We start from the raw sequence: 27,440 nt of genomic DNA, 5'->3' as shown, positions 1-27,440 counted from the left end.
GGGTGATGACATAAATGACTTGTGCGTGAGTTGGATTAAAGTGAGGAAGAGTTTTCTGCATCAGCCTCACTCTCTTGTCCAGGCTTCACTTTGTCCAGTTGCAAGACATAGTCAAGAAGCTGGAATGAAGACTGGATGCAGTGGATGACCAAGGCATCCTATGTGTCTTGCCTTGCTCTTAGCATGTCACATCGCTTTGCTGGATCTGCCTTCCTGCCTGTTGACCAGCTGGTGGTTCCTCTGTGCAGTCCACTGGGTCCAGTCCTTACATGCAATGGGTGACAATCCCTGTCTCATCAGGCGTTTGAGACCCATCAGTTATCCTCAACCTGGTTTGGCAAGTCAGTCAAAGCCATTGCCCATGGTGTGGCTGCTGCACATGCTACAGCTTCTTGGAGCCACAGGTGAGAACTGAGCACCAAGTGGAGACCAAAGGTGGACTAGCTACCCCCAAGGGATTACGACTGCTACTCCCACCAGAGGTACTACCCCTCCATGAGCACCCCTTACACCACATAGCATGTGTGTATACTAATATTGACACATTAAGGTCTGCTAGGTTGATCTCAGTGTATTGTGTGTGAGAGAGACTGACAGCATGTGTGTATACTAATATTGGCACATCAAGGTCTACTAGCTTGATCTGATTGTATTGTGTGTGAGAGAGACAGCATGTGTGTATACTAATATTGGCACATTAAGGTCTACTAAATTGATCTGATTGTATTACGTGTGTGAGAGAGACAGCATGTGTATATAGTAATGCAGGGTGACCCCATTATAACACGGTAGTTGGGGTCCATAGAACCTGACCTTGTTATAGACTTAACTGTGTTATAACCATCCAGCTCATTTGGCTGACGAAATGATTCATGTACCTTAAAAATTGGGGGGGGGGAAAGGGGAGTAATGAATCTGGTACAAAGATATGTACTTTTCATTAAATGAAGACCAACTAGTCTGAGATGCACTTGTATGTTGACAACTTCCATTTGTCTTCTGTAATCCATAATCAGTTAAGTACTGTACTTGTATATAAAAAGTCCATGAATTCGAGTATAGATATAGATCACATGTTGTAAAATTCATGTATCAGTTACATCTTGTTAGGAAACACAAATAACATATATGAAAAACATGGTAGCCATAATTTCATCTATATCTGATTGTCACTAAACAATTCACTGTGATATTGTCACAAGTAGCACATGGCTATAGCTGTTTACATGCTACATGTACATGTACTTAAATTAGCCTAGATTTTGGTCAGCTGGAGACAGTATTATTTTGCAGAAGCTACCCAGGAGATGAGCCTATTCATAGGAAAATGAAAGCATGTGAACATATTAAAAAGTTTAACAAACGTTTTTGCAACATACCCCATCTTCAGTTGACTTGATGGTCAGATATCTATGCTCTCAAAAGACTGGAAATTTAATTTGAGTTTTATGCTGCTATTGGTAGTAAAACCTTTTTCCTGCAAAAAAGGAAGCTTTCACAACACAATATATGTGTTCCAGTCACTTTGGAAAATGCAACAGTCCATTAGATTCCATTTCTGTTATTTAAGTTTGGTGTTGACTTCCTTTGATGAAAGGTTCTGTGTTTTATTGGAGATTGTAGTCAAATGTCTTTGTTGAAGTGTGCATGTGTTATTAAAGTCACTGCCAAAGCACTGCTAATTGGAGGACCAAATGAACACCCATTTCTTAATGCAGTGGCAACATCAAATAAGTGAAGAACATTGAGACTGACGTTTTTTCATTTGCTTTGTATTTATACAGAACGATTAGTGCTTCAAAAGTAATGTTTTCTTTGAAGTTTCAGTAAAACTATTTCGCTTGGGTATAGTCGAAAAAAAAAGAATTAGGCCAATTGTTACTATGCAGTTACTGTTCCTGCCTTGGAAGGTTGGTTGATTATAGCTAGTCTTGGTAGTATGACTGTTGGATAGACCAACAGGGATTACAGTAGAAAATGTGAGATGTGAAGAAGCATTTCATTCTCTGAGTGAAAAGAAGAAGAATTTTATTTACCCACTGCATAAAAAGTTCAGTCTAAAATATTAATTACTAGCGAGTGGCCATGAGTCCAACACTTTTTTGTCCAAAAGATTCATTATATCTGGTTGACCTCGACTACCAGAAATTTCAACAAAAGAAAAGCTGAGATCTCACAGCATACAGTACTCAGGCCAGATATCAACCTAAGCAGATTATATTAAGAAATAATCAACTGTGTCCACAAAATTTTACAATGTATCAAATGCAGTAAACAAAAAGTGAAGCTGTGTATAAAGTCCATATGATGAGAAAAGTTAATAATGCTAGATTACCCATTTTATTCCTAATCAATCTGTTGGCTTGTTTTATTAAATGTTATTCAATATTTTATTTTGAATGCCGATTCACACTTACTGATAAAGCAATAATGCACATAATGTTCATTAGGGTTTAGCTTGTACAGGGGTTTTGTTAGTTATGATTTAGCTTCCACCAGGATTTTGGTTGGGTTTAGCTTGCATATGGATTTTGTTAGGGTTTAGCTTGCACAAGGATTTTGTTAAGTTTAGCATGCACAGGGATTTCATTAGGGTTGAGCTAACACGGGTTTTATTAGTTTATTAGGCCAACATCGATATTTATTTGCCAGTTTTAAAAAGATGTTGCCACTTTCATTAATACAGTACTATCTGTTTATCTCAACATCCTTGGGACCAAGGTAATATTGTTGACATAAGTGGACGTTTAGATTAGTAACAGGGGGGTGGCTGAAAATAAATTGAAATTTAGCATACAAGTGAAAATTTTAAGAGATGACCTATTATTAAATCAAGACAACTAGTCTGAAATGCACTTGTATATTGACAACTTAGATTTGTCATGTAGACTCCAAAGTGTTTTAAATAATATACATGCATATGAAAATTCCATGATTTCGAGTATTAGATCATATGTTAGAAAATTCATGTATCAGTCAAATCCCATTAGAAAACACAACTAAAACACACACATACACACACACACACACACACACATATATATATATATAATAGTCCTAGTTTGATTGATATCCCATTTTCAACACAAACACGTTTTCCGAAATAATTCACTCAGATATTTATTATCCTAGTAGCACGTGTTGTATAGTTGTTACATGTACATTTACTTAAATTGGCTTAAATTTTAGTCAGCCAGAGACAACTACCATGATGCCAAGGCTACTAAGGGGATGAGGCTATTCATAGGGGAATGAAAACATGTGAACAAATTAAAAAGTTTCACATTCTTGCGAGATGTCCCACCTTCATTTAACTTGACAGCCAGATATATATGGTTTCAAAATATTGAAACTTTAATCGGGGTTTTAAACTTCCATTGGTAGCGATCATAAGCATTAACCTTTTTATGTTGCAAATGGAAACTTTCTTGGCACAATAAATATGTTCTGATCACTAAAAAAATGAATGCTTTAGTTCAAGTTTTTTGCTGACTTTCTTTGATGAAAGTTCTTTAGCCTGCTTTTATGAAGATTCATGTGTTATTGAAGGCGCCTCTAAAGGTGCGTTTTGAAGGACAAACAAATGCCCGTTTGTTATTGCTGCGGCAAAATCAAATAATTGTTGAACATTGACAGAGACATCATTTTTTCATTCATTTGCTTAGTATATTATATACAGAATGATCAGTGCTTCAAAGGTAATAAGTTTTCTTTAAAGTTTCAGCAAAACTATTTTGTCTTGTACATTTTTCAAAAAGAAAAAACTGCCATCATCTGGTAGATTGTAATTATTCCCATTCCTGATTTCAGAGGTGGTTGATTGTAGCTAGTCAGGTAGCATGACTATTTGGGTTATATTACAGCAGAGAGTACTAAGGCCAGACATCAGCATAAGCAGATTATGATATAACAATGCAGTGTTAGGGTGGTTTGTCAATGTGAACAAAGGATTTGTTTATGTAACAATAGATTCCAGTGCAATTTTATATCCAAGTTTGTGGCTTCCAGTCATGGTGCCTTTGAATATCTCAACTCCATACCCAAGACTGTATATACAGTTTTTGACAGCCAAAAATGTTGTCACCAAAAAGATCACTAGATGGTATATTTTGTTGCCAAAAAGTGTAAAATATCGTAATTTGTGATATTGGCTAAGCCCAGTGTGATCCCTGCTTACATTGGGGTTTAGTTTGTTAGGGTTTAGCAGACATTGTAGTGATATGACTGAAAAATTGTTAAAGCTATGTTAATCACACAAAAACACACACACATGCATGTTAACAGTGTACCAGACTAATCAAGATCAGTATCAAGATATGAGAGAAGAATCAGTTGAAAATTGTTTTAGATGAGATGTTTTAATTTCTTTCCACTGCTGAATTTAGACCATTTTCCAATAAGTCACTAATGGTCTAATATAACTTGAAGAATATAACTCCTTATCAAAATTTCCAAATACCATTAGTTCCACATTTAGCACATTCATTAGCATGTCATATTACATAACTGTTTCTTCCAGTTACCATATTAATGCAATAATAGTCCCATGCTTGATGATCAGCCCAGTCACCTTTTCACTTTGATCATTAAGAATTTTGGCAAATACTTATTATTAAAGGACATTTTTGTCTTATAATATGCCCCCCACCCCCAGTTTTAACAAATTGATCAGGCTGGCTACATATTTTTAACAAGCTGGAATAGTGGTATCTTGTTTGCGCCGACTTTATGATTCATACATGATTAGCGTGAGTACCTACATCTTTCTTTTCCAGGCTGTGAGTGAATTTATCAAGCCAAACATAGCTAATAACATAGTTCCCCAGTTTCTATGGCAACATATTGAACAGGACCTTGGTGACCTTCACAGAGCTCTTGGCAAAAGCTTGGATGATGTCTTCATTACTTTGCACAGTATTTTGTCTGGCATGATGGAAGGACATAATGAAAGTAAGTCAGTCATTGGTAATTCAATATAAGCTGTAATTAAATAGTTAGGTACATATATGCATTGTATTTTGTCAGGCATGATGGAAGGACATAGAGATAGTAAGTCAGTCATTGGTAATTTTATATATGCTGTAGTTGATTAGATATGTACATAAATATACACAGTATTTTGTCTGGAATGATGGAAGGCATAGAGATAGCAAGTCATTGATAATTCTGTATGTGCTGTAATTGATTAGATATGTAGATACATACAGTATTTTGTCAGGCATGATGGAAGGGTATAGAGATAGTAAGTCATTGGTAATTCTATATATGCTGTAATTGAGTAGGTAGGTACATATGCTCAATATTTTGTCTGGCATGATGGAAGGGCATAGAGGTAACAAGTCAGTCATTGGTAATTATGTATTCACTTGAATATGTGATTGATATGGAAGCATAAATACTAACAAATTTTAGTACACTTATCTCATTTCATGTTTTTCAGTTATAAATTCTTTATCAGGTGTTTTATTAAAGCTAGAAAATGTTAGCAAAACCAACAGTTCCATTAGTCGGACAAGTAAACATTGTTTTTTTTGTCATATATACATATATATGACACTGTATTGCAGATTTGAAGTGCAGTCAAATCTGCCTTGCTGGTGACCTGTTAAATAATTAAAAATTACTATTGTTGTTGAGATGACTGCCTGAGACAGGTTGGACTGTATAGTATGTCTTTTCCATATCTGTGGAGGAGGGGGATGCAGTGTTACACATGCCCACCCACATGTGTTCATATTTTACCATTATAGTAGCTTGGATTGGCTGTCATTGCATATCATCATTGGCAAGGCCTTTTACTCCAATTGCCTTGGCAGTAAGTAGCCTATTTGTCTTGATATTCTGTCACAATATGTAACATCCATCACATTAATTTCCACTTAATAACTGTTACCAGAGTTAATGGAGTGAAATCACATTTCATTCAAGGCTTTAGATTAAAATGACCAGGGTAAGAATCAGTTTTCTTTTTTTTTAAGCAAAGTTATGTGGAGTTGTGGACCCTTGTTTGACTTGGAACATGACCCTTAAATTTCCACTCAGTAACTTTTGAAGAACTGTGTGGATTGAATTCACATGCAGTAGGAAGACAACTTAGGTCAAGTTTGATTTTCACTGTTTTTCAATAAAATTTATGGAATTATGGCTTTTACCATAAAAAATTTTTCTCTTTAACTGCATTATAGCATTTGGGGCATCCCAGTAATATGGATACATTTGACACATACCTGTGATATGGATACATTTGACACATACCTGTGATATGGATACATTTGATACATACCTGTGATATGGATACATTTGATACATACCTGTGATATGGATACATTTGACACATACCTGTGATATGGATACATTTGATACATACCTGTGATATGGATACATTTGACACATACCTGTGATATGGATACATTTGACACATACCTGTGATATGGATACATTTGATACATACCTGTGATATGGATACATTTGATACATACCTGTGATATGGATACATTTGATACATACCTGTGATATGGATACATTTGACACATACCTGTGATATGGATACATTTGATACATACCTGTTATATGGATACATTTGATACATACCTGTTATATGGATACATTTGACACATACCTGTGATATGGATACATTTGACGCATACCTGTGATATGGATACATTTGATACATACCTGTGATATGGATACATTTGACACATAACTGTGATATGGATACATTTGACACATACCTGTGATATGGATACATTTGACACATACCTGTGATATGGATACATTTGATACATACCTGTAATATGGATACATTTGATACATACCTGTGATATGGATACATTTGACACATACCTGTGATATGGATACATTTGACACATACCTGTGATATGGATACATTTGATACATACCTGTGATATGGATACATTTGACACATACCTGTGATATGGATACATTTGATACATACCTGTGATATGGATACATTTAAAGCCAAAAGATGGGTGTGCATTTATTAGACATGTACAAATATTATATTCACTGTAGTAGCTGGTTACACATAGCTCAAGGAAATTGTAGTTCTGAATTGAGGCAATGTCCATAGATACATTTTTTTAAAATATTGCCTTTTTAACATTCCCATTTTTACTGAGTATTGAAGCAAAGCAAAAATGATCTAATATCTTCTATTTAGTTCAAAGCTTTAATTGAAAGCAAAAATCTGTCCAATTTCTTTCATAAGAAAGGCAAGGTAAATGCAACTCATATTTTAAAAAATCCTGTATTTAGATGAGACACTTGTTGATGAACTCTGTGGATTGACAACTAAAAAAGGCAGACAGGAGTGGGAAAAGAAGTTTTCTGAAAGATTTGTGGCACCAACATTACAGGTATGAAGGGGATGTATTTATGCCAACTTAGATGGAGTTATAGTTCATTCTGCATATCAGCATGAATGATATTCACATCTGTTTCTCATTGATTTTTCATGTCACCATCTTGAAATGTAGCTAAAATTACCAAATTCATTTCATGCACAAATGATTTAAACATAATTCATATTGACATACAGAGCAACACCATTCATTTGGCACATGTCGAAATTGACTGGTCTGTCTACATGAAATCCATGATGTTTGTCATGAGTTCTGGAAGAGTCCATTTTTTATACAGCACTGAGCCTTATGGGAACCATTGTGTGCCACTTGTAAACAAACATCATCTGCATTGTCTATAATTAGCATTCTACTTTCATCTAAGCATAGCCTTGGTGGTTCAGTGGTTAATATGCTGGACTCGTGCATGAAACGGTGCAGGTTTGAATCCTACCACTGGACCAGCCGAGGTTAGCAGCCATGGTGTGTCCTTGGGCAAGGCAGTCTACTCCGATTGCCTCAGCATTAAATTACGTACTTGTGTTGCTGTGCTGTAAAGCAACAAACAAACTTTCATTTAACATGTCCGTATCAACAACAACAAAATCTAAAGACAAATGTGCTAAAAATGAATGTAATCAGTACTCGAATATAAAGAAATGCACAGTAAGCAGCTTTGAATAATAATAATAATAGTTACAATAATGGAAATTTTGCAACTGATCTATTTCACTTGTTCCAGGTTTTATCTTTAAAACTATTTTAAATAATTGCTGAATAAATTTTACTTCAATTTATTTTTTGTGATTTTGTAATAGGTAAATCATGCATTTGTTTATTTGAAACCATATATTTATTTTCAAAACCCATATTTAAGTGCCAAAAATAAAATTACATCCATCACATAGTCCCTTTATTTTTATTACACAAGTCCATTGTTATCAGTTGCTGCCTTTATGTATATATATACAGTCAAATAATAAATTCAATGTGTATTGATACAATAAAATAATAAATTCAATGTGTATAGATACAATCAAATAATAAATTCAGCATGTATAGATACAATCAAATAAATTCAGTGTGTATAGATACAATCAAATAATAAATACAATGTGTAGAGATACAATCAAATAATAAATTCAACGTGTATAGATACAATCAAATAATAAATTCAGTGTATATAGATACAATCAAATAATGAATTCAGTGTGTAGAGATACAATCAAATAATAAATACAATGTTTATAGATACAACCAAATAATAAATACAATGTTTATAGATACAACCAAATAATAAATTCAATGTTTATAGATACAATCAAATAATAAATACAATGTTTATAGATACAACTAAATAACAAATTCAATTTCTTTTTTAAGCAGGATACATGAAAGATACAAATTGTGCCTTCTGCATAGATTGTGATTAGCCCTGTTGGTTAATTACAGTATTATGTACCACCACCACCACCAGATCTTTGATAACAAATTTGTACATTGTTTGCATAACATCATTTTTCGCAAGCCTGGCTATAAATATTATGATATTGTCAAAGTTATGGACATAAATCCATGTTATAGTTCAGCAAAAAATATATTGTTATAATATACAAAAAGGTAAAAATACTTTTTGGCCAAGTAAAAATGGTTGAAAATGGCATGGTTCAGTGGTTAAACATTTGTATCTTTTTTTACCATTAATCTCTGTGAATAAGACTGGGCATTATGAACTGCAACTACAGTATATTAAAATACTGTAATACAGAATGGTGTACAGCATATACTAAATCTTGGGAACAGAAAGGTGAAAAAAAATTTCAGTTACTTCAATCTTGCAAATTTTGCTATAATTTAATTGGTTAAATGTATTTTTAAGTAATACACAGTCCATCCTCTCTTTGTCTACTATGGTTCTCTGCTCAGACATGATGTCATTGCAGCCAATATATGTTAATAAGCTAGTAACTAAATTTAGATACATTGTCATGTTGAACCAATCAGATGACTGAGTTGAAGCATGTGATCAAACATTGTCAGTTAGGTGTCATTCATATAACTGATACACCTGTATAGATGCATACCTTTCAGTGCAGTTGCTGCATTTAATTTTTAACATTATTTGCGGAAAGAACCACCCGCCTCCTCTCCTTCCACCATGTTGTGCATAGCGTACCGTTCTAGCTCTGCTCTAGGGGTCCTTTATCAAATCGGCTAATGTTATTGCCATTGCCAAGTTTCATGCATTTACAGCTTTGCTTTTGACCCCCTATTTGTGTCAGTACTTAAATGTACTCAACTATTATGCCCATATACTTCATATCCACTTCCTACGGTGCATGTATGGAGTATTGACAGATGTTTGTTATTATAGCAATCCTCAGGATCAGACTTATCGAGTTTCAGTTATGTGTCCCTATATACCTTGTATTAGCCCCTTGCGGCTCCACATACAGGTTTTGGACACTCTGGACAACCCTACAAACTCCACTGAGTCTCTCTTCCTGAGGTATTCCTATAGAAACAATTCAGGGGCCATTGCCATGTTTCATGCATTCACAACGTTGTTTTTGACTCCCAATTTGTGTCAGTACTTACTTGTACTCAACTATTATGCCCATATACTTCATACCCGCTTCCTACGGTGCATGTATGGAGTATCGGCTGATGTTTGTTATCATAGCAATCCTCAGGATCAAACTTATCGAGTTTCGGTTATTAGTGTCCCTAAATACCTTGTATCAGCCCCTTGCTGCTCCACATATTGGTGTCAGACACTCTTCACAACCCTACAAACCCCTCCAAGTCTCTCTTCCTGAGGTATTCCTATAGAAAAAATTCAGAGCTTGGCTGGTGCAGCGTACTATGACAGGATTTGCCACCATTATGCTAAAGATTATTTATATTTATAATAAAGTTTATATTGAACCTATGTATTGTGTGTTATTTAAACAATATTTAATTCCTTCAGTATTTTATTTATTTACATTACCAAGTAATTTTGAATTCCATAGTAATTTTTCTTTTTCCACACACATAAAATAGAGTATGAATATTGATTTCACCTCTATTCATTCATTTGTCTTTCCATTCTTTAAGTTCACTATCTATTTTATATACCATGTGGTTATAATTTAGTAGAATCAGATATCAATGTCTTTTCATGTGTATTCAAAATAAAAACTGCTGAAAATACATTGAAATAATTAACCTTGTACCTTATCTTGGTATCATGCTTTTTCAGTACTCTGTTTTTACTGAAAAAGATGGAAAGCAGGTTTTAATCATAGTAGAAATCTAGATTGACTTTTGCCCGAGCAAGCTGCTGGCATTGTGGAAGAACAGGTTGCATGACAACTCTTACATTACTCTTTAATTAATCATGTTTTCATTGTCTGCATATTTTAATTCAGGGAGGAAAATTTTTCTGAAACTTTAGTTGATCAATTGTTTTGTTTTTTTGTTTACAAATATATGTTGAAGAATTACTAAGCATTTTCTTGCTTTACTTTACAGAACATGGAAAATATATTGAAAGAATGCAACCAACAACTAGCCCAGGACAAAAGACTTGGTAAATTATGTGTTTGATTTGTTTCCTTTCCTTCATATCTGCCTCCCTTTTTTGGTCAAACAACTGTGAAATTTCATGAAAAATCTGGAATTTGTATTGGCCCATTGGTCTTGTTGATTATTTTATGGAGATAGGAATTTCCTATTTTGTCAGTAAATTAAAGCAGTGCATCCCCTAGGGGTGCAAGACTGGGGGTCAAAATTCCCCTTGGTGTCAAAAATTGGGGTCAGACTGAGTAAAAAACAAACTTTAATATCAAAACGGGGGGTGAAATAAAAAATCTGGGGGTCTCTGAAGCACAAATGAGGGTAAAGGGAAACACTGATTAAAGTCTTTCCTAATAGATTATGTTCATTTTGCATTGCCTTTGCATGTAAGATAGAGACTGCGTGTAATACAAAGATGATGCCAAGATATGCGAGTGTACGAACTGCACATAATTTTTACAAATTTGCACACTTGGAAAGCAGTGATACATGAGAATGGCTGCAAATTAGTTCAGAGTTACACATATAAAAATGTACTCTGCTCAATATACAATTTCTGTTCAACTATTAACCTTTTTACATAAGTCACACTGCTGGTAGATGTGTTGTAGTGCTTGTCACATGTCATTTTTCAGGTTGCAACTGTTAAACATCTTATTGCTTCAGAGTGACACGAATTTAATTAGTATAATTCAGCTCTGGAACAAGCATTCTCTCATAGTTTTCATTTTGCATTCATCTTAGAAGGTTTACAATGCTTGATAAATGTGCTACAGAGAAAACTCCAGATGGGTGAATCTCTACATGGTTCATCTGCACATGATGATTTCATTCAACAAATATTGTCTGATGATAGTGATAATGACAGTGATTTATATATCAGATTAGCAGAGCAGGGAAGGTGTTACTGGAAATACCAATAAGTGATTTTGAATCCAAACATGATGTTGAATACAAGTCTGATGTACATGCTGGATGGACAAGAACAGACATGTTGCCAGTTAACAGCAGTATTTTGAAATTAAGTGGAGGATACCAAGTCTAATTAAAATACAGGCATTATAAAAGCAGAGTGCAGTTTTCATTTCTTTTCTAAAACTCTGAAGAATGTTGTGTTGCAAACTATATAACACATTAATGGTTAAGATAACTTGAATAAATAACATTCTACAAGGAAATTAAACTGTAAGGATATTTATTTGATCAAAATTGTTCTTATTGAACAAGCAGACTATAGCATTGTGGACTTAAAACACTAATACAGCATTATGGAACTGGTCTGAAATCAGGCATAGTAATCCACAAATCACTGATTCACAAAATGAAACTTTAGCAGAATTAATGTCAGGGAAATTTTTATTTTGGAGCAGAGATATCCAGGAAACATTCAACCTGTGGAAAATTGTACATAACAACAATTAAAAACAGTTTCCCAACTTGTTCAAAATGGCTAAGCTAGCTATGCATGTACCCCATTAAATTACAGACTGTGAAAGGGGTTCTCAGCACAGAACAATGTTCATACACAGATAAGGAACACATTAAGCTCAAACACAACAGATTAATGCTTATTAAGCATGAGCGGACAGCTTTTAAGGATTTAGAGCTCTAATAGAGTACAACAGGAAGAGAGAGATATGGATATTTAAGCGCATGGTAAATATTGAATTACTGGTAATGGTATTTCCTCTCTCCCCACTCTTTTTCTACTCCCCCCATAGTTTGGTGGCATGGAGAAAATCCTCCTTTGAGATAAATTTCTGGTAGCATCTCTGCATTTAGTTTTTGAGTTGTTTTGAGACTAAAAACATGCTTAATAATAGAACACTAGAATTTTCTATGATGCACTATTCAATGGGACTCTAATTATACAAATATCTATTTTGGGATGCAGAAAAAAGACCAATTTTTTCAAAACACCATTACAATTTTAATCATGATTAAAGATCTGTATTTTCCCAGGACCTCTGGGAATTATGACATTTATAACGAAGAGTGAAAGGTTGTAAAGTTGATCCTCATATCCTAAAGTTAATAATTCCGTGTTCTTTAATACAGACAGTAAGATATCTTTTCTTAAGATACATATTGAAATTTGTGCATGTATTTGTGCAATGTAAATACTTCAGTATACATTCTGTTGTCGAGCTAATCTGGAAATAATTTGATCTTGTCCCATTTAGATATTTTGCATGAGGCACTGTATGTATTTGAATAATTTTGTGTCCAGCACAATGTAGAAACCCCATAAATTGATAAGATTTTAATTGTATGTTTAACTTGATCAAAAATTACTTGTAGGGAGGAAACTAAGATTAAAAGTTGTAAATGTGAAAAAGTATTTCCATTTACTGCAGAATTTTAGGAGCATTCATCATTTGAACCAGTAGTTATTTATATGTAATCATGATTCCATTACAATAAATTACAGATTCAGATCCACTCCTATGCCTTCTTTATGAGAAACCCCAACACAAGTCAAACGTCATTTTATCCAGTCTTAATTTGTATCTTATCATGATTCTAATACAATAAATTACAGGTTCGGATCCACTCCTATGCCTTCTGTATGAGATAGACCAACACAAGTCAAACATCATTCTATCCAGTCTTAATTTGTATGTTATCATGATTCCAATACAATAAATTACAGGTTCGGATCCACTCCTATGCCTTCTGTATGAGATAGACCAACACAAGTCAAACATCATTCTATCCAGTCTTAATTTGTATCTTATCATGATTCTAATACAATAAATTACAGGTTCGGATCCACTCCTATGCCATTTGTATGAGATAGACCAACACAAGTCAAACATCATTCTATCCAGTCTTAATTTGTATGTTGTCATGATTCCAATACAATAAATTACAGGTTCGGATCCACTCCTATGCCATTTGTATGAGATAGACCAACACAAGTCAAACATCATTCTATCCAGTCTTAATTTGTATGTTGTCATGATTCCAATACAATAAATTACAGGTTCGGATCCACTCCTATGCCTTCTGTTTGAGATAGACCAACACAAGTCAAACGTCATTTTATCCAGTCTTAATTTGTATGTTATCATGATTCTAATACAATAAATTACAGGTTCGGATCCACTCCTATGCCTTCTGTATGAGATAGACCAACACAAGTCAAACATCATTCTATCCAGTCTTAATTTGTATGTTATCATGATTCCAATACAATAAATTACAGGTTCGGATCCACTCCTATGCCTTCTGTATGAGATTGCCCAACCACAGGAAAATATTCCTCTTGAAATGCTGCAGGAAATTCCCTCCATGTGGCGCTTCAGATCACGGATCACCATGGACCACTTACGCCATGAATTTGAGGTTCAGATGGTGGCCAAAAAGAAATATCAGGGACAACACAAGGTTCTAGAGCTTTTCCTAAATGAGGTATTTAATTTTCTTGGCAATTTTAGGAAAATTTCATATCAATTAAAAAAGTGAAAAGTTATTTGAGATGTAGGAGTCACAAAGGTGTTTATTGCTTTCACCATAGTTTAATTATAAAATTGTACAGATGTATGAGCTATAGTTTAAGAAATTGATTTTATCTGTTAAATGTCTTTTTCTGCAAATATGCAGCACACTAGGGTTCTATTAATTTATTGAACTGTTCAGCTCTAACATTAAAGTGCCTGAGAATGCTCTTTTAGACTGTATTCAAGCATTTGTAAGATTAAGCCCACAAATTTAATATAGACGAGATCTGTCACATTTGTCCCTCTCTTGAATGTCACCTGAGCCAGCAGCCACCCACTTTTTATGGACAGAATTCCATGGCACCAACAAGTTTGTGTTCAAAAGTACGTCTCAAGGATGGCCACCCCTCTCATATGACCAGTGTCCAGTATATTAGTGTGAAAATGTAAAATTTATAACTCACATGTGGCCACATTTTTCCAACATGCTGTTAAAAGAATCAAACTTTATTATATACAAAGTGGTAAGTAATCAAATTATCCTTACTGCCATGTGATCCTCACTTTGATAATTGCTGGCTGTTATTACTGCTGATAATTGTTAAGATTACAATAGCTAACAAATGTCATGTGAAGTATGGTGTGACATCCTTTTTTGCTTCCCTTAGATGTTGATAATTTCTCTTTGATATTTATTGGCTGGTATTACTAATGATATTTATCAATATTACACTAGCTAACAGCTGTGATAAATCATATGGTTCATCACAAAATCTGCATGACTTAAAAATTGTATCATAGCCTCATAATGGATTCTCCCACATAAAAATGTAAACTCAGCAGGGTACCAGACATTGACAAGTGAATTACATATCAAAATCACTTCCTTTATAAACACATGGCATTTCATTTAAATGCTGCAGATTATTTTAACAGTTATGTAGTTGGCAACAAAGGAATGAGTTCTTGCCAAAAATTCAGTACGTTGGCAAGGGAAAAAAACTCAGGTTTGAAGAAAATGTCAAAGTAATTTGTCTTGATGAAAAGGAGGATAGTTTGAGGATCCTTGCTGAAAAATGTCAGGAAGACTTGAATAAGTAAAAGAGAAGGAAAACATTCTGCATAAATGGGAAGATGGAATGAATGGAGAAAGAAAAATTGTTAGTGTCAGGATATGCTTGTATCCTGATTTAAACAACAAGGTGTTCTAATGGTTTTGCATTGCACATGCCATTCCACTTACTGGTCAAACGATTCAAGAAATGGCAATGATATTAAGACAGTTGTACAAACAATGTCATTATCTTTTTAAAATGACAGTAACAGTTTGTATCAAACTTACTTGATTCCACAACTGTGTGATTTTTAAATGAACAAAGTAAATGTTTCAGAATTAATTGTGACTTTCTTACTTCATATGTAATTCACTAGTCACTTTTGATCCCACTCATAAGTAAAGACACCCCTGTTATAAGGCGACGTTCCTGCTGCAGAATGGGTGGTCTTATAAGTGGGCAACCATCATAATAAAAATTTGATATGCACCAAGAACTGTAATTTTATTAGCTGATTCATGCAGAATTTGGTTGTGGCAGCTACTAAGGGGATCAGATGGATATAAATAGCCATATGCATACTTTGTGAGTTTCTTTAGAAGTCTGATCTTAGACAGTCTGACAATGTTAGTATGAGTCTGAAGACAGGTAGCTAAAATTGCAGACAGGACATCAAAATGTTCTAGATTTATGCTGGTGGTAAATGGGTCTTAGGCCACAAAATTTGTCCTGGTTCCATGACCATTAAACATGTTCAGCAAAAAATCAAACCATCAAACAATGTGAAAACTTGATTTTCAGTAACTTGACCCAGGACACACAATATCAATATCTTATCACTTGTGCAAGTTTATTTTCAAACCTATGCTTGGTCCTCACAGACTTAATAAAATCCTTGAAGTTGAGGGTTGTCCTTGAAAAGTCTTGGAATATATTTATTTGCATGTACAAAATGCTTAAAACTTTATATGTATCACTTTTTGCATTCATAAATTTTGTTGTTTGCAACTTTTCAATACTGTTACACAATAAAATGGGATAAAATTAAATGTTTTGAATGATACATAAAAAAAGTTGAGTAGTTTCTGGATGCAGTAGCATCCTTTTGCTGTTTTAGAGTGCTTATTATTTGTGGGTATTTTCCACAATATTGCTATCAGTCTATGCAGTGATAAACAAAGCAATATATGGAGATAATTTCAATTTAGGTAGGAAATAAATACTCGCTGAAAACTTGTACAAGTCCTTAAGAACAAAATCTATGAAAAGTCTTTATAAAAATTTGGGACTGTGCAACCATGCTCTCTGACCTTGACAGCAATTATTGTTACGCCACTAATTTGACTCCTTTAAGGTCTGCAGATCAAATTTGGAATGAAATCATATGTAAGGGTTATAAATAACAACTTTAAATGTTCAGTACTTTAGTTTTCTGCAGATAAAGCTCAGCATTGCCATCTAAATAGCATGTAGAATATTTAGAACAAGTTATTAAAGCTTGTCAGACAATTGAAATAAATTTTAGAACTTTAATTCCAACAGAAAGGCCACTGTCCATGGTAACAGTTTGTTTTTACTATGTATTTATAGGAACACAGCCAGCAATTTGCTACATAATTCCAGCAAATACTTTAATGTAAATATTATAAGTTCATATCCAACAGAACCCAATTAAAGGTTCAAGGCCACTGTCCATGGTAACTTGTTTTTAACGTGTATTATAGGAACACCATCTGCGGGCAATTCGATTCCTTCCCAACATCTTGAAGTTGCAGAGAATTCTGTTCCAGAAATATCAAAGGAAGCTTGATCGTGCTGAAGCCTCCACCATCACAGTAGGGATGCTCAGAAATCAGTCCGATGGAGGTTTGTACCATGCATGGAAAATACAAAAACTCATGCTGCCACCTGTATGATTATCTCCCTTTTGGGGAAATAAACACTAGATTTGTTTGTCAGTGATGTGATCTAGTGGCTATTGCAGCATCAAATCAGTGTTAAAGTTGTCTTGCAAAGCCATTACTATAAAAAGTCCAAGCAAAATATTCGGCACAACCCATGTTATTTAGAGAACAGTAAAATACCATTTGTTGGTGAAGTGAACTTATTGGATTGCCCTCATCATCCAGAGGCTGTGGCATTGTCAACTCTATGTTGAAATTATTTTGCAATAGAATCCTTGTTATTTTAGAGTATACTGAAATTCTGATTATACCATAACTGCTGTATGTATACCATACCTGATACATATATATATATATATATATATATATATATATATATATATATATATATATATATATATATATATACACATATATACATATCATATCTGCTGTATGTATGCCATTACCTGCTGTATGTATACCATATATGTGATATATATATATATATATATACCATACCTGTTGTATGTATACCATACTTGCTGTATGTATACCATGCCTTATAAACACACACACACAATACCTGCTATATGTATACTGTAGAGCCACATAGTGCTAGTCATGGTGTATCATGAAGCATATCACAATAATTGTCTTGATATGACATGTATTATGAAAGTATGAAAAATATACAAGTCAGTCTATGTTTGTACAAGTATTATATCATTGCATAAATCTATTGTAGAATGTGTCAGATTCCTAGAGCAAACAAGAGTTTTCCTTTTCTTTCTGTTATTCTTTTAAATATTCAAGGAACATAGGTTGACTAAAGTGTTTTAAAAATATGTTTATTATTGCATTCTTTTATAATAGACACATGTAGGATGTAACAGTAAGTAGAGTGCCTGTTTTTAGGACTTTAACAGCTCAAGTACTTTGTTTTCTGAAAGGGCATTTTTAGGTACCTGTACTTTGTAGTTCTCAATTGTCAATAAGTTCGACTTCAAGACAGAAATAGTAATTTTTGCAGAATACCAGGGGGACCCAGACCATCATGTTGTTGCAGAATTTTACTGTAATAAATGCCTTTTGAGAACTTATGAGGACCCAACGATCATGTTATTGCAGGGTTCTACTGTATAGAGTGCCTTTTGAGAATTATATATATATATATATATATATATATATATATATATATATATATATATATATATATATATATATATATATATAATGTTATAGCTGGGTTTCACTGCTGTATTGACTACCTTTTGAGAAATCATGAAGAAAGTACCTTCCTTTTTTCAGATGAATTACCAAGATTGTTGGATGAGTATGCAGAGGTTTGGGACCTTATCAGAAAATATTTGAGTAAGATAGAAATGTTTTGTTATATATAAATTATGAAAAATACAGTCACCTTACATTGTGGAATCATAGGGTTTACAGATCAGTATTTAGTTATCTGCATAGAATGATATTGGCAGGGGATATAGAAACGGGTTCCATCCATTGATCTATCCATTTGTCCATTACACTTTTGTTTCCAGAGCATGACTCCAAAATTCTCCAATCAAACCCATGAGACAATCAGCAAGGTAATTCCCTACAGCATACTTGCAGAGGGATCACCTATAACAGTGTTAGTCATAACAGTACCAGAATCTCTGACACTCACTGACAGTACTTCACTTGCTGAATTTTAATGAACAGCTACTTGCAATCAGTTAGTTATTGTTTGCTTTGTATTCCTTCAATTTTAAGCTGAAATTTGGTGCAGCTGTTCTCAGTAAATTATGTACACAATGGTATTAATCTCATGCAACAAATAAAATTCCTTGTGTATAAATGTAGATTCAATCTTGTCATTAAAGATCCTTAAAATCCATTATGAATTTACATTGAATAATTGAAACCTTCAACACATGAAATAATTCTTTTTAATGTAGACAGAAATTCCATTTGTCATTTTTCTTGTAAACTTTAGCCTCATAGGAAAACTGCAAGCAGTAATGACAGGCATATTTTCATTATACTTACCTTTTTCCTATGGATTCTTCAAAGAACATTTAAACACAGCATATAATGCAAAAAATCGAATTCAGACAACACTATAATAATAATAATAATAATAATAATAATGAGGACTTTGTATAGTGCCTAATCTTTAGAAGCTCTATTAAAGTGCTTTACAACATTAGACAACATCTGTAAGATGAAAAACATATAATGATATGATTACAAAAACAAACACCATGAAATTAGAAAACATTAAAAAAAAACATGCTGAGAATATTTAAGGTAGGAAACATTATTAGGTCTTTAAGTTTGTTCTTGCAGTTGAAATAAGTGAGTTTTGAGAGCCCTCTTGAATGTGATCACTGTGTCTTTGTGTCTAAGTTCAGTAGGCAATTCATTCCACGTTGCTGGGCCCTGGTATGCAAAAGAACGCTGTCCATATGAATTTGTTTTCATACTTGGAATAATGAGTATATGATTGTCAGAAGAGGAGCATAAGTATCTTGCTGGTGTGTACTCATGTTTGAGGTCAATAGGTATGTTGGACTAGAGTCCGACAATGAAACGTAGCACAGAGAACAAATTTTGTGTTTGATTCTGGATCGAATGGATAGCCAGCGTAGGGTACAGAGCAGCAGGGAGGTATGCTCTGATTGTGGTACTCTAAGTATGATCCGAGCAGCTATGTTTTAAACTTTCTGAAGTTTCTGGAGCAGATATTGAGATGAACCAGACAGAATCGAGTTACAATAGTCCAGTCTTGAAAGTACTAATGAACAATTGTTCTAGTGGCATCAACTGAAAGTTATTTGCGAATTGAGCTGATGCATCTCAGCTCAAGATATGCAGCCTTGCATATGTTCATGACATGTTGGTGCAATGTGAGAGTACTGTCCAGAGTAACACCAAGGTTTCATACTGATTGTGTGAATTTAATGTTGGTGTTGCTGATATTTATTGTTTGAGGTAAAGGATGTGAATGAGAAAGTCTTTGTGTTGTGATCAGAATGGCCTCAGTTTTATCATCATTCATCTGCAGCTTGTTACATGTCATCCATGATTTCACATCAGAAACATACCTCTCTACACCTTGGATGGTAGCATCAACTTCAGTTGGGTGGCTAGATTTGTATATTTGAGTGTCATCAGCATACAATTGGTGAGACACTGGATGATGATCTATGACACTTGAGAGTGACTGAGTGTACAGAATGAAGAGAACGGGTCCAAGAACAGACCTCTGTGGAACACCACAGCATAGATCAACTGGGCTGGAGTGTATTCCATTTGCAGACACAATTTGTGTCCTGTTGACCAAGTAGGATTTGAACCACAGTAAGGCTGTATCATGAATGCCAAATACATGCAGGAGACGGTGAAGTAATATATCATGGTGTATTGTGTCAAATGTTGCAGACAAATCAAGGAGGGTGAGGACTGTAATCTCTCTGCTATCCAACGCAGAGAGAATGTCATTAACTACTTTTAGAAGAGTAGTTTCAGTACTGTGGCAAGGGCGATATGCAGATTGTACATTGCTAAAAAGACTGTTTGAATTTAGATGAGATACAAGCTGGGATAGAACAACCTTTTCTAAGATTTTTTATATGAATGGGAGATTAGAAACTGGGCAGTAGTTCTTTAAATCATTATGGTCTAGTGTTGGTTTCTTCAGCAGAGGCTTTACAATGGCAGTTTTGAAAAATGATGGGAATTCCCCAGATGAGAGAGGGGAATTAATAACATCAGTTAGTGAAGGCAATACTGGATCTAAGCACTCAAGCAGCAGTGATGTTGGAATTGGATCAAGTTCACATGACTTTGGTGCACTCTTCATCAGGATTGTATGTACGAAATCCATATCAGTGGATTGTAATTAACCATCATTATGGTAAGTCTAGATACACTGTAAGCTTTATGACACCCTTATTTTTAAAAATTAATTTGTATGACCTTTAAAAGTTTGGACATGAAATTGTTGCAATTTTTTCATGTACTATAAGAACTGGAACACGATAGACATTTTTTGTACTGGTTGCTGTCTTCACCTTTTGTGTCTGTAAGTTTTGAGACACTGAAAATGTTATATTTTTACATGCATATTATAAGTCTTTGGACTTAAAAATAATAATTATTTATTTCTTATAATAGTATGGAAAAGTTTGTATAAACCTGTATGCTCAAGATGCAAAGATATCAGTGTGTACATACCAGAGCTACATTTAATATCCATCCTTATTTGAGATAAAAATGGTAACAGGTGTATAACAATAATGTTCAGAATTTTCAAGGAATGTTTAATTTGCCAAATTCTGCGAGAATACAGAACTGAGAATGAAAAATTGTGCACATTTGATAGTAAATACATGAGAACAGTGATATAGCTTAAAAGATATCACACTTGTTTGAGCAAGGTGACCTGTCAGTGGTCGCGTTGACTTTCCATATTTGGCTGAGGTCTGTTACTTTGGATACAACTGGCTCTAGGTGCAAAAGGAAAAACATTCCACATGAAAAATAGAGGGAAAATTTGAATAAGTATTTGAATGAAACTCTTTTCCACCAGAATTTATGAATGTCAAATTTAAAGTGAATTCTTATAATATGAACTTATTAATATTAATACATATAATAATAAATATTAATGGTATTTGGTGTGTAGTATTTGTTCAGAAAACAAGTTTGAAAGGTGAACCTGCATTCAGTGGTCACCTGTGTACAAATGCCAGTTTGACCTTTTCCCATGGATGGCTGCTGTCGACAGGTTTCACTGAATCACTGTGAAATGTGGTTATGGTTCATATGTGCCATTTCCTATTCACAGTTCTTTGCTTTAATTAGTTTTTATATATTTTTTTTCTGCCATACGTCAATTATCCACATGCTGGCATTTTGGGACAAAATCCTCAAACAGCCAACTACCACCAACACTACCACGACACCACTCATATATTTATGATAGCTTGATGCACCCTCTTGCATATTGTAATAAATGGCTAATTGATGCAACCTGTTTGTCATGGATTGCATCCACTGCTGGTAGAAGAGAGAATACATGTAGCTGCGATGAGGAGATACTAGGTTGAAACCAATTCTGTGCAGCACACAACTTTGACCTCATCTTGATTCTTGACAGGTGGTCAGATGTACCTGTTTGATTTATCAGCTGAGCCCATAGGATCAACACCTATAATATCTGCTTCTACTGCATATTGCCCTCATACACACTTTATCAATACCATTTTTTTCTCTTCCTTCTTAGCTATTTATGAGTTCTGCAGAATTGGTCTTAGAAAGCAGTGGCTCATGGGTCAGTCTAGCAGAGATTGAGGATACACTATTTGAGACTCTGCTTGAGTAGACCACCTATGTAGCTCTGATTACCACACCTGTATAATGTCACCTATGTAGCTCTGATTACCACACCTGTATAATGCCACCTTGTTGTGTTCTGTGGTTGGTACAGAGCATGGGTGATGAAATTTTGTCCAACTAGATATGGCACCTTTACAATGCATTATCAAACATCTTAAAAACAATGCCATAGACTTTGACTCCAATAGACAAGTGAAGTCTAAAGAACAATGGCTTAAAGTGTTTTCACCAGTAGACATGATATTTAGATGGTCCTCTTTATGAAAATGGTGCCAATTGCTGCCACTGTTTGTTAGGATACCCTTTTTACCCATTAAATAGTGGTCTACTCCCAAACTTTGTTGAGGCAGGGAACTATATGAACTGCATTGTTCCCAGGTAGAGGTTATTTATTACATTATACTATTTAAGAAAGTCACAAGGCAATTTCACACAAGATAAGACTCAGTCAAGTGTCCATTTACTAGTTTAAGTGAAAACATATTTTATGAAGTCAGTTTTCTTAGCAGAACTCCCATTTGTCAATTTGGGTATTTTTTAATGTCAATCAGAATGTGTCCTTTTGAATTTTTCTGGCATATATGAAAAATTCTTAAGTCATGGTTTCAGCATAATAACTGGTGGACCTTACCATCTTTTTGCAACAAAATTCATTAATGATTGTTGTTTTGCCAAGGTAAGAACTTATTACTTTTGTTAAAAGATCAAGGCCATTGGAACCCATTGGTCAGTGCTGTCCAGTCAGTCATTTCTTGATGATACCTGGAACTATTGAACTATGAGACATACATGCTTATTTTATACCATCCATGATATTCTTGGGTAGGAGTGAGGGTGGAGTGCGTTTTATGTATCCTATTCATTCACAGTAAATTTACAGTGATTAGATTGCAAAACTTACTTGATCTTTTAACAGTGTTGCTAATTTCATCATGGATTAAAATGAAAGACTTGTAACTTAACTACTTTTCCAATCCTGGCAGAGTTTGTACCTAAAGAATACCGTGGACGCCGTATTGATAGCAACACACCTGTGTCCCAACTTCTGCCTACAGCGAGTGATACAGGCCAGTGTGCCTACTCTGTACTGGAGTTCCTGTTCCGTACACAAAATGAGTTCATGGATAACTACTACAGAGAGGTCAAAAGAAGGTAACAAACACAAGTCATTCATCACAATTTGAACATTTATCTACAAAAGTTGGTTAATAAAGTTATAGATCTATTCATCTGCATATCTGATAGGGCTTGTATTGCACATTAGTAGAACCTTCCTTTCGCCTCTGTGTTCACAATTGTTATGCATGATATCAGATATTCTTTTGATAACTCTCTTTGCATTTTGGTGATGCGTAGTCATTTGATAACTCTCTTTGCATTTTGGTAATGCCAAACTCTGAGGCTACATGATACATACATTCTCATCACTGAAAATGTTTAATGTGAACTCCTAAATTACCTACATAATTATGTGCGGGCAAAGTTTGATCATATCCTGTGTACTAATATGATAAAGTCATTTTTATCTGCCCATCTTCAGTCTAGCATATTATGTTATGGCATTATCCGTCCATTTGTCTTTTAGCATTTGCACAGCTGGCCCATATCTCCGTATTGGTTAAACAGGTTTTCATGAAACATTACACAAGTATATATCTCAGCTAAATGGTGTCTCAAATACCATATCCATGCTCACTTCATTTAGGTCATGGCAGGGGAAAATGAAATTTGTTGCTATGTATCCTTGTCTGGATTATAACTTACTTTAATGAAAGGTCATTTAGTAGGAAAAAGTGCATGAGATGGCAGTATCACCTGCTATTTGCAGTACATATGTATTTTGTAGGGTTTTTTCTTTTGTCTGTGAAGCTTGTGAATCGACCTAAACTGGATGTTTATTTAATCAAAGGTGAATGAGTACAGATTCATACTCTATATCCTTAAAGGGTCATTTCTGAACTAAGACAAACCATTTTTGTTTCAACAACATGAACACTGGTTGTTTTGGCCATTAGTAAAATTAGAAAGACAATTAACTTATTTTCAAGCCTGCCATAAGACAGAACATACAATGTTATGATGTTTGTCCATCTCTTTCTGATTTATTTCTGCACAGTAACTCTAGTTGTCCACCATCTATAGTTATCAAAATTTGTGAAAGGCTTGCACTTGGGGTAAGGAAGTTCTCAATTAATTTTGATGACAAAAAGGTCCACAGTCAGAAGAAAATTTGTTGCTGCACAAAATTTCAGTTATCTAAATAAGGGGACTATTAAACATAGTATGGGCATGTAATGTGCCATTCATGGTACTCCAGTTGTGTCCGATTCAATGATGTGAAGAGCCACAATTTCATGAGACTTATTTGATGTTGGGAATTAGAAAGAAAAAAAATTCATCATGCAACATTTTATTTATACAAACCTGTCATCAGAATCAGAATTGAAAATGCCCTAAATATCTGTACAATTGTATGAGAAATTTATTTGTATTTATTAAAAGAATTTGCATAATTTCTGGTGAGAAAGCTTGCCAGTAGCTTCTTGTGGGTCGGTGGTTCTTTCCGGGATTTTCCCAGGTTCTTCCTCCATTATTAATACTGGCCGCCATGTATAGCCTATCGTGTGTTGAAAAATGGCGTTAAACCCTACAACAACAGCATAATTCCTATCAATTCTCCTCATTTCAGAGTTGTTGAGATACCACACGTGAAAGTAAGGGACATAACTCCAGCTCACCTGATCAGCTATCACCCAGAGCAGGATATTCTGCCCTTGGTTTTGGCCAACTGTAACTATTCCTTTGAGGTTGGCAAGGGAACAACTATTGAGTACAACTTCACCAACCTAGAGAGACAGATTATGGATAGATTTCTCTTTGGAAAGTCTAGGATAGACATGGAGGTAATGGTTTTCTTGGAATGTGAAACACTTAAGACACTTTTATTTATGGTAGAGGAAATTTGTGTCTTAAGCTAATTAGAGATGTATATAGGTAGGTGTTTGTTGGATAAAGAGATGAGGCTAAAAAAACTTAATGTAGAAATTGAGTAAAGCTTAGGATAGACACTTAGATGAGATGACAAAATTACATCTAAAAATTGAATAATAGTTATTTATCAGAAAGTCTTCCAAGATAACATTATTCTGGCATTCAGTTATTCATTGATGCTTTTGTTGATTTTGATATTAGAGGTTGATAAAATTATTATTTCCAAGGTAAAAGAAAAGACATAAAAATTGAATACAGACATTAGCTTAATCAAAGTTTGTTTTGATGCAAAATACCAATCTGCAACAGTAGATGATGCAATTAGATATGCTATGAAAATAAAACATTAATTGATCAATGGGTGTTATAAAATTTTCTGAATATTAGTGTCCTGTATAACAAAGTTCTTTATTAGTGAATAGTATGTCAGTAATGCTCCCCATGCACCTGTACAAACTTCTCCATCTAATTATCCAGTTATTAAATGCCCTTTCATGAATAATTTTTCTGATATGTTGTTCATACAAGGGAAAACTGCACTTCCAACCACATGGCAACACTCAAACCAGATGTTTTGCATCATAAAAAAACTTCTTTTAAACTCTTGAAAGTTTGAGTACATCTCAGTTTAGAAACAAAAATAAATTTTTCATCATCGGTAACAATCTTGTTTGAATGTCTCTGGTCATATGGCAAGTAGTTTGTATGGCGATTTCAAACAGAGTCAGTCTTTGGTCAGCCATCAACAAATGCAGGACCCGTCTTATACAAACCTTTTGAGCCTCAAGTGATTCTTCAGTATATTAAAAACAGCTATTAAATTAATGTACATGGTTATAAAACATATTTTCTGCTATGTATTATCTAAGTCTTTTGCCCAATTCACAGCAACCATTTCCAGCTCATCAGTGACAAACCACAGTCTTCCAGAACATATTTCATCTTCCATGGCTTCATGACCATCTTTATAATGATGATGAATCCATCTCAAAATTGTAGAATATAATAGAGAATTTTATCCACAAACTTTAATAAAGTCAACCTGTATAGGTGTTAGAGAGTACCGTAAGAGTGCCTTGATTTTAATGTATGTTTTTCCCACGGTAGCAGAAGATTTTTATGTCACTGTCATTTATATGTGTTACGTTACATGTATATATCTCCACATATCTGGCACGCAGCTGCAGATCATATTATTTTTCTCAATTAACCTGCATTAAATTAATGGGCAGGTTCAAGGAAACAAAAGAATTATAATAAAATATTTGGAACTATTCAGATGCCCCTTGTGTGTTAAACTATGCCATTTACAGTGAAGCATGTTTATAAAGATGCTTCAGGGACCTGGTATGGCAAGGTGTCCTGTATAATAAAAAGGAGAGCAACACTTTTTTTGTTGCCCTTTATGAGCAGCTGTATTTATTTAAAGGTAAAAATAAACTGAAAATTAAGGAAGAGTGAACCTTAATTGTTATCCTTATGATTAGGTGTACTTTATGAACAGTGAAAAGATAATGAAAAAGAATGGGACTCTTAATTTTTGGCCCTTTGGGCAGGTGTACTTTATGTTAAGGTTAAAATAATGATGAAAAGGAGTGACATTGTCCTCAATGGGCATGTGTCCTTTTTATATCGATTAAAATGAGGCAACAGAAAGTGACTTTTATTTCTTGTCCTTTAAAAATGAGTTCTTTAATTAAAGGTTAAAATAATAATTGAAACAAGACTGGCCTTTAATTGTTGTCTATT

The 27,440-nt window shown here is 34.2% G+C and overlaps 1 protein-coding gene across 1 annotated transcript in view; it reads left to right on the top strand.

Annotated features, from left to right (window-relative positions):
• LOC149786028 (E3 ubiquitin-protein ligase rnf213-alpha-like) overlaps positions 1-27,440 on the top strand; it is a 374,561-nt gene that overhangs the window by 326,856 nt on the left and 20,265 nt on the right. The window contains exons 80-87 of the mRNA XM_089978102.1: positions 4,776-4,950; positions 7,276-7,376; positions 10,878-10,935; positions 14,131-14,336; positions 17,145-17,286; positions 18,615-18,677; positions 23,684-23,852; positions 25,390-25,603. Of these exons, the coding sequence (XP_089834228.1) occupies positions 4,776-4,950; positions 7,276-7,376; positions 10,878-10,935; positions 14,131-14,336; positions 17,145-17,286; positions 18,615-18,677; positions 23,684-23,852; positions 25,390-25,603 (1,128 nt within the window). The remainder of the gene's footprint in view (positions 1-4,775; positions 4,951-7,275; positions 7,377-10,877; positions 10,936-14,130; positions 14,337-17,144; positions 17,287-18,614; positions 18,678-23,683; positions 23,853-25,389; positions 25,604-27,440) is intronic.

The sequence above is a fragment of the Sinohyriopsis cumingii genome, chromosome 12, assembly GCF_028554795.1.
Source record: "Sinohyriopsis cumingii isolate HCF-2022 chromosome 12, ASM2855479v2, whole genome shotgun sequence".
NCBI classification, from domain to species: domain Eukaryota; kingdom Metazoa; phylum Mollusca; class Bivalvia; order Unionida; family Unionidae; genus Sinohyriopsis; species Sinohyriopsis cumingii.
The sequence above is the reverse complement of the archived record's forward strand: the minus strand, read 5'-3'. Positions and strand labels throughout refer to the sequence as shown.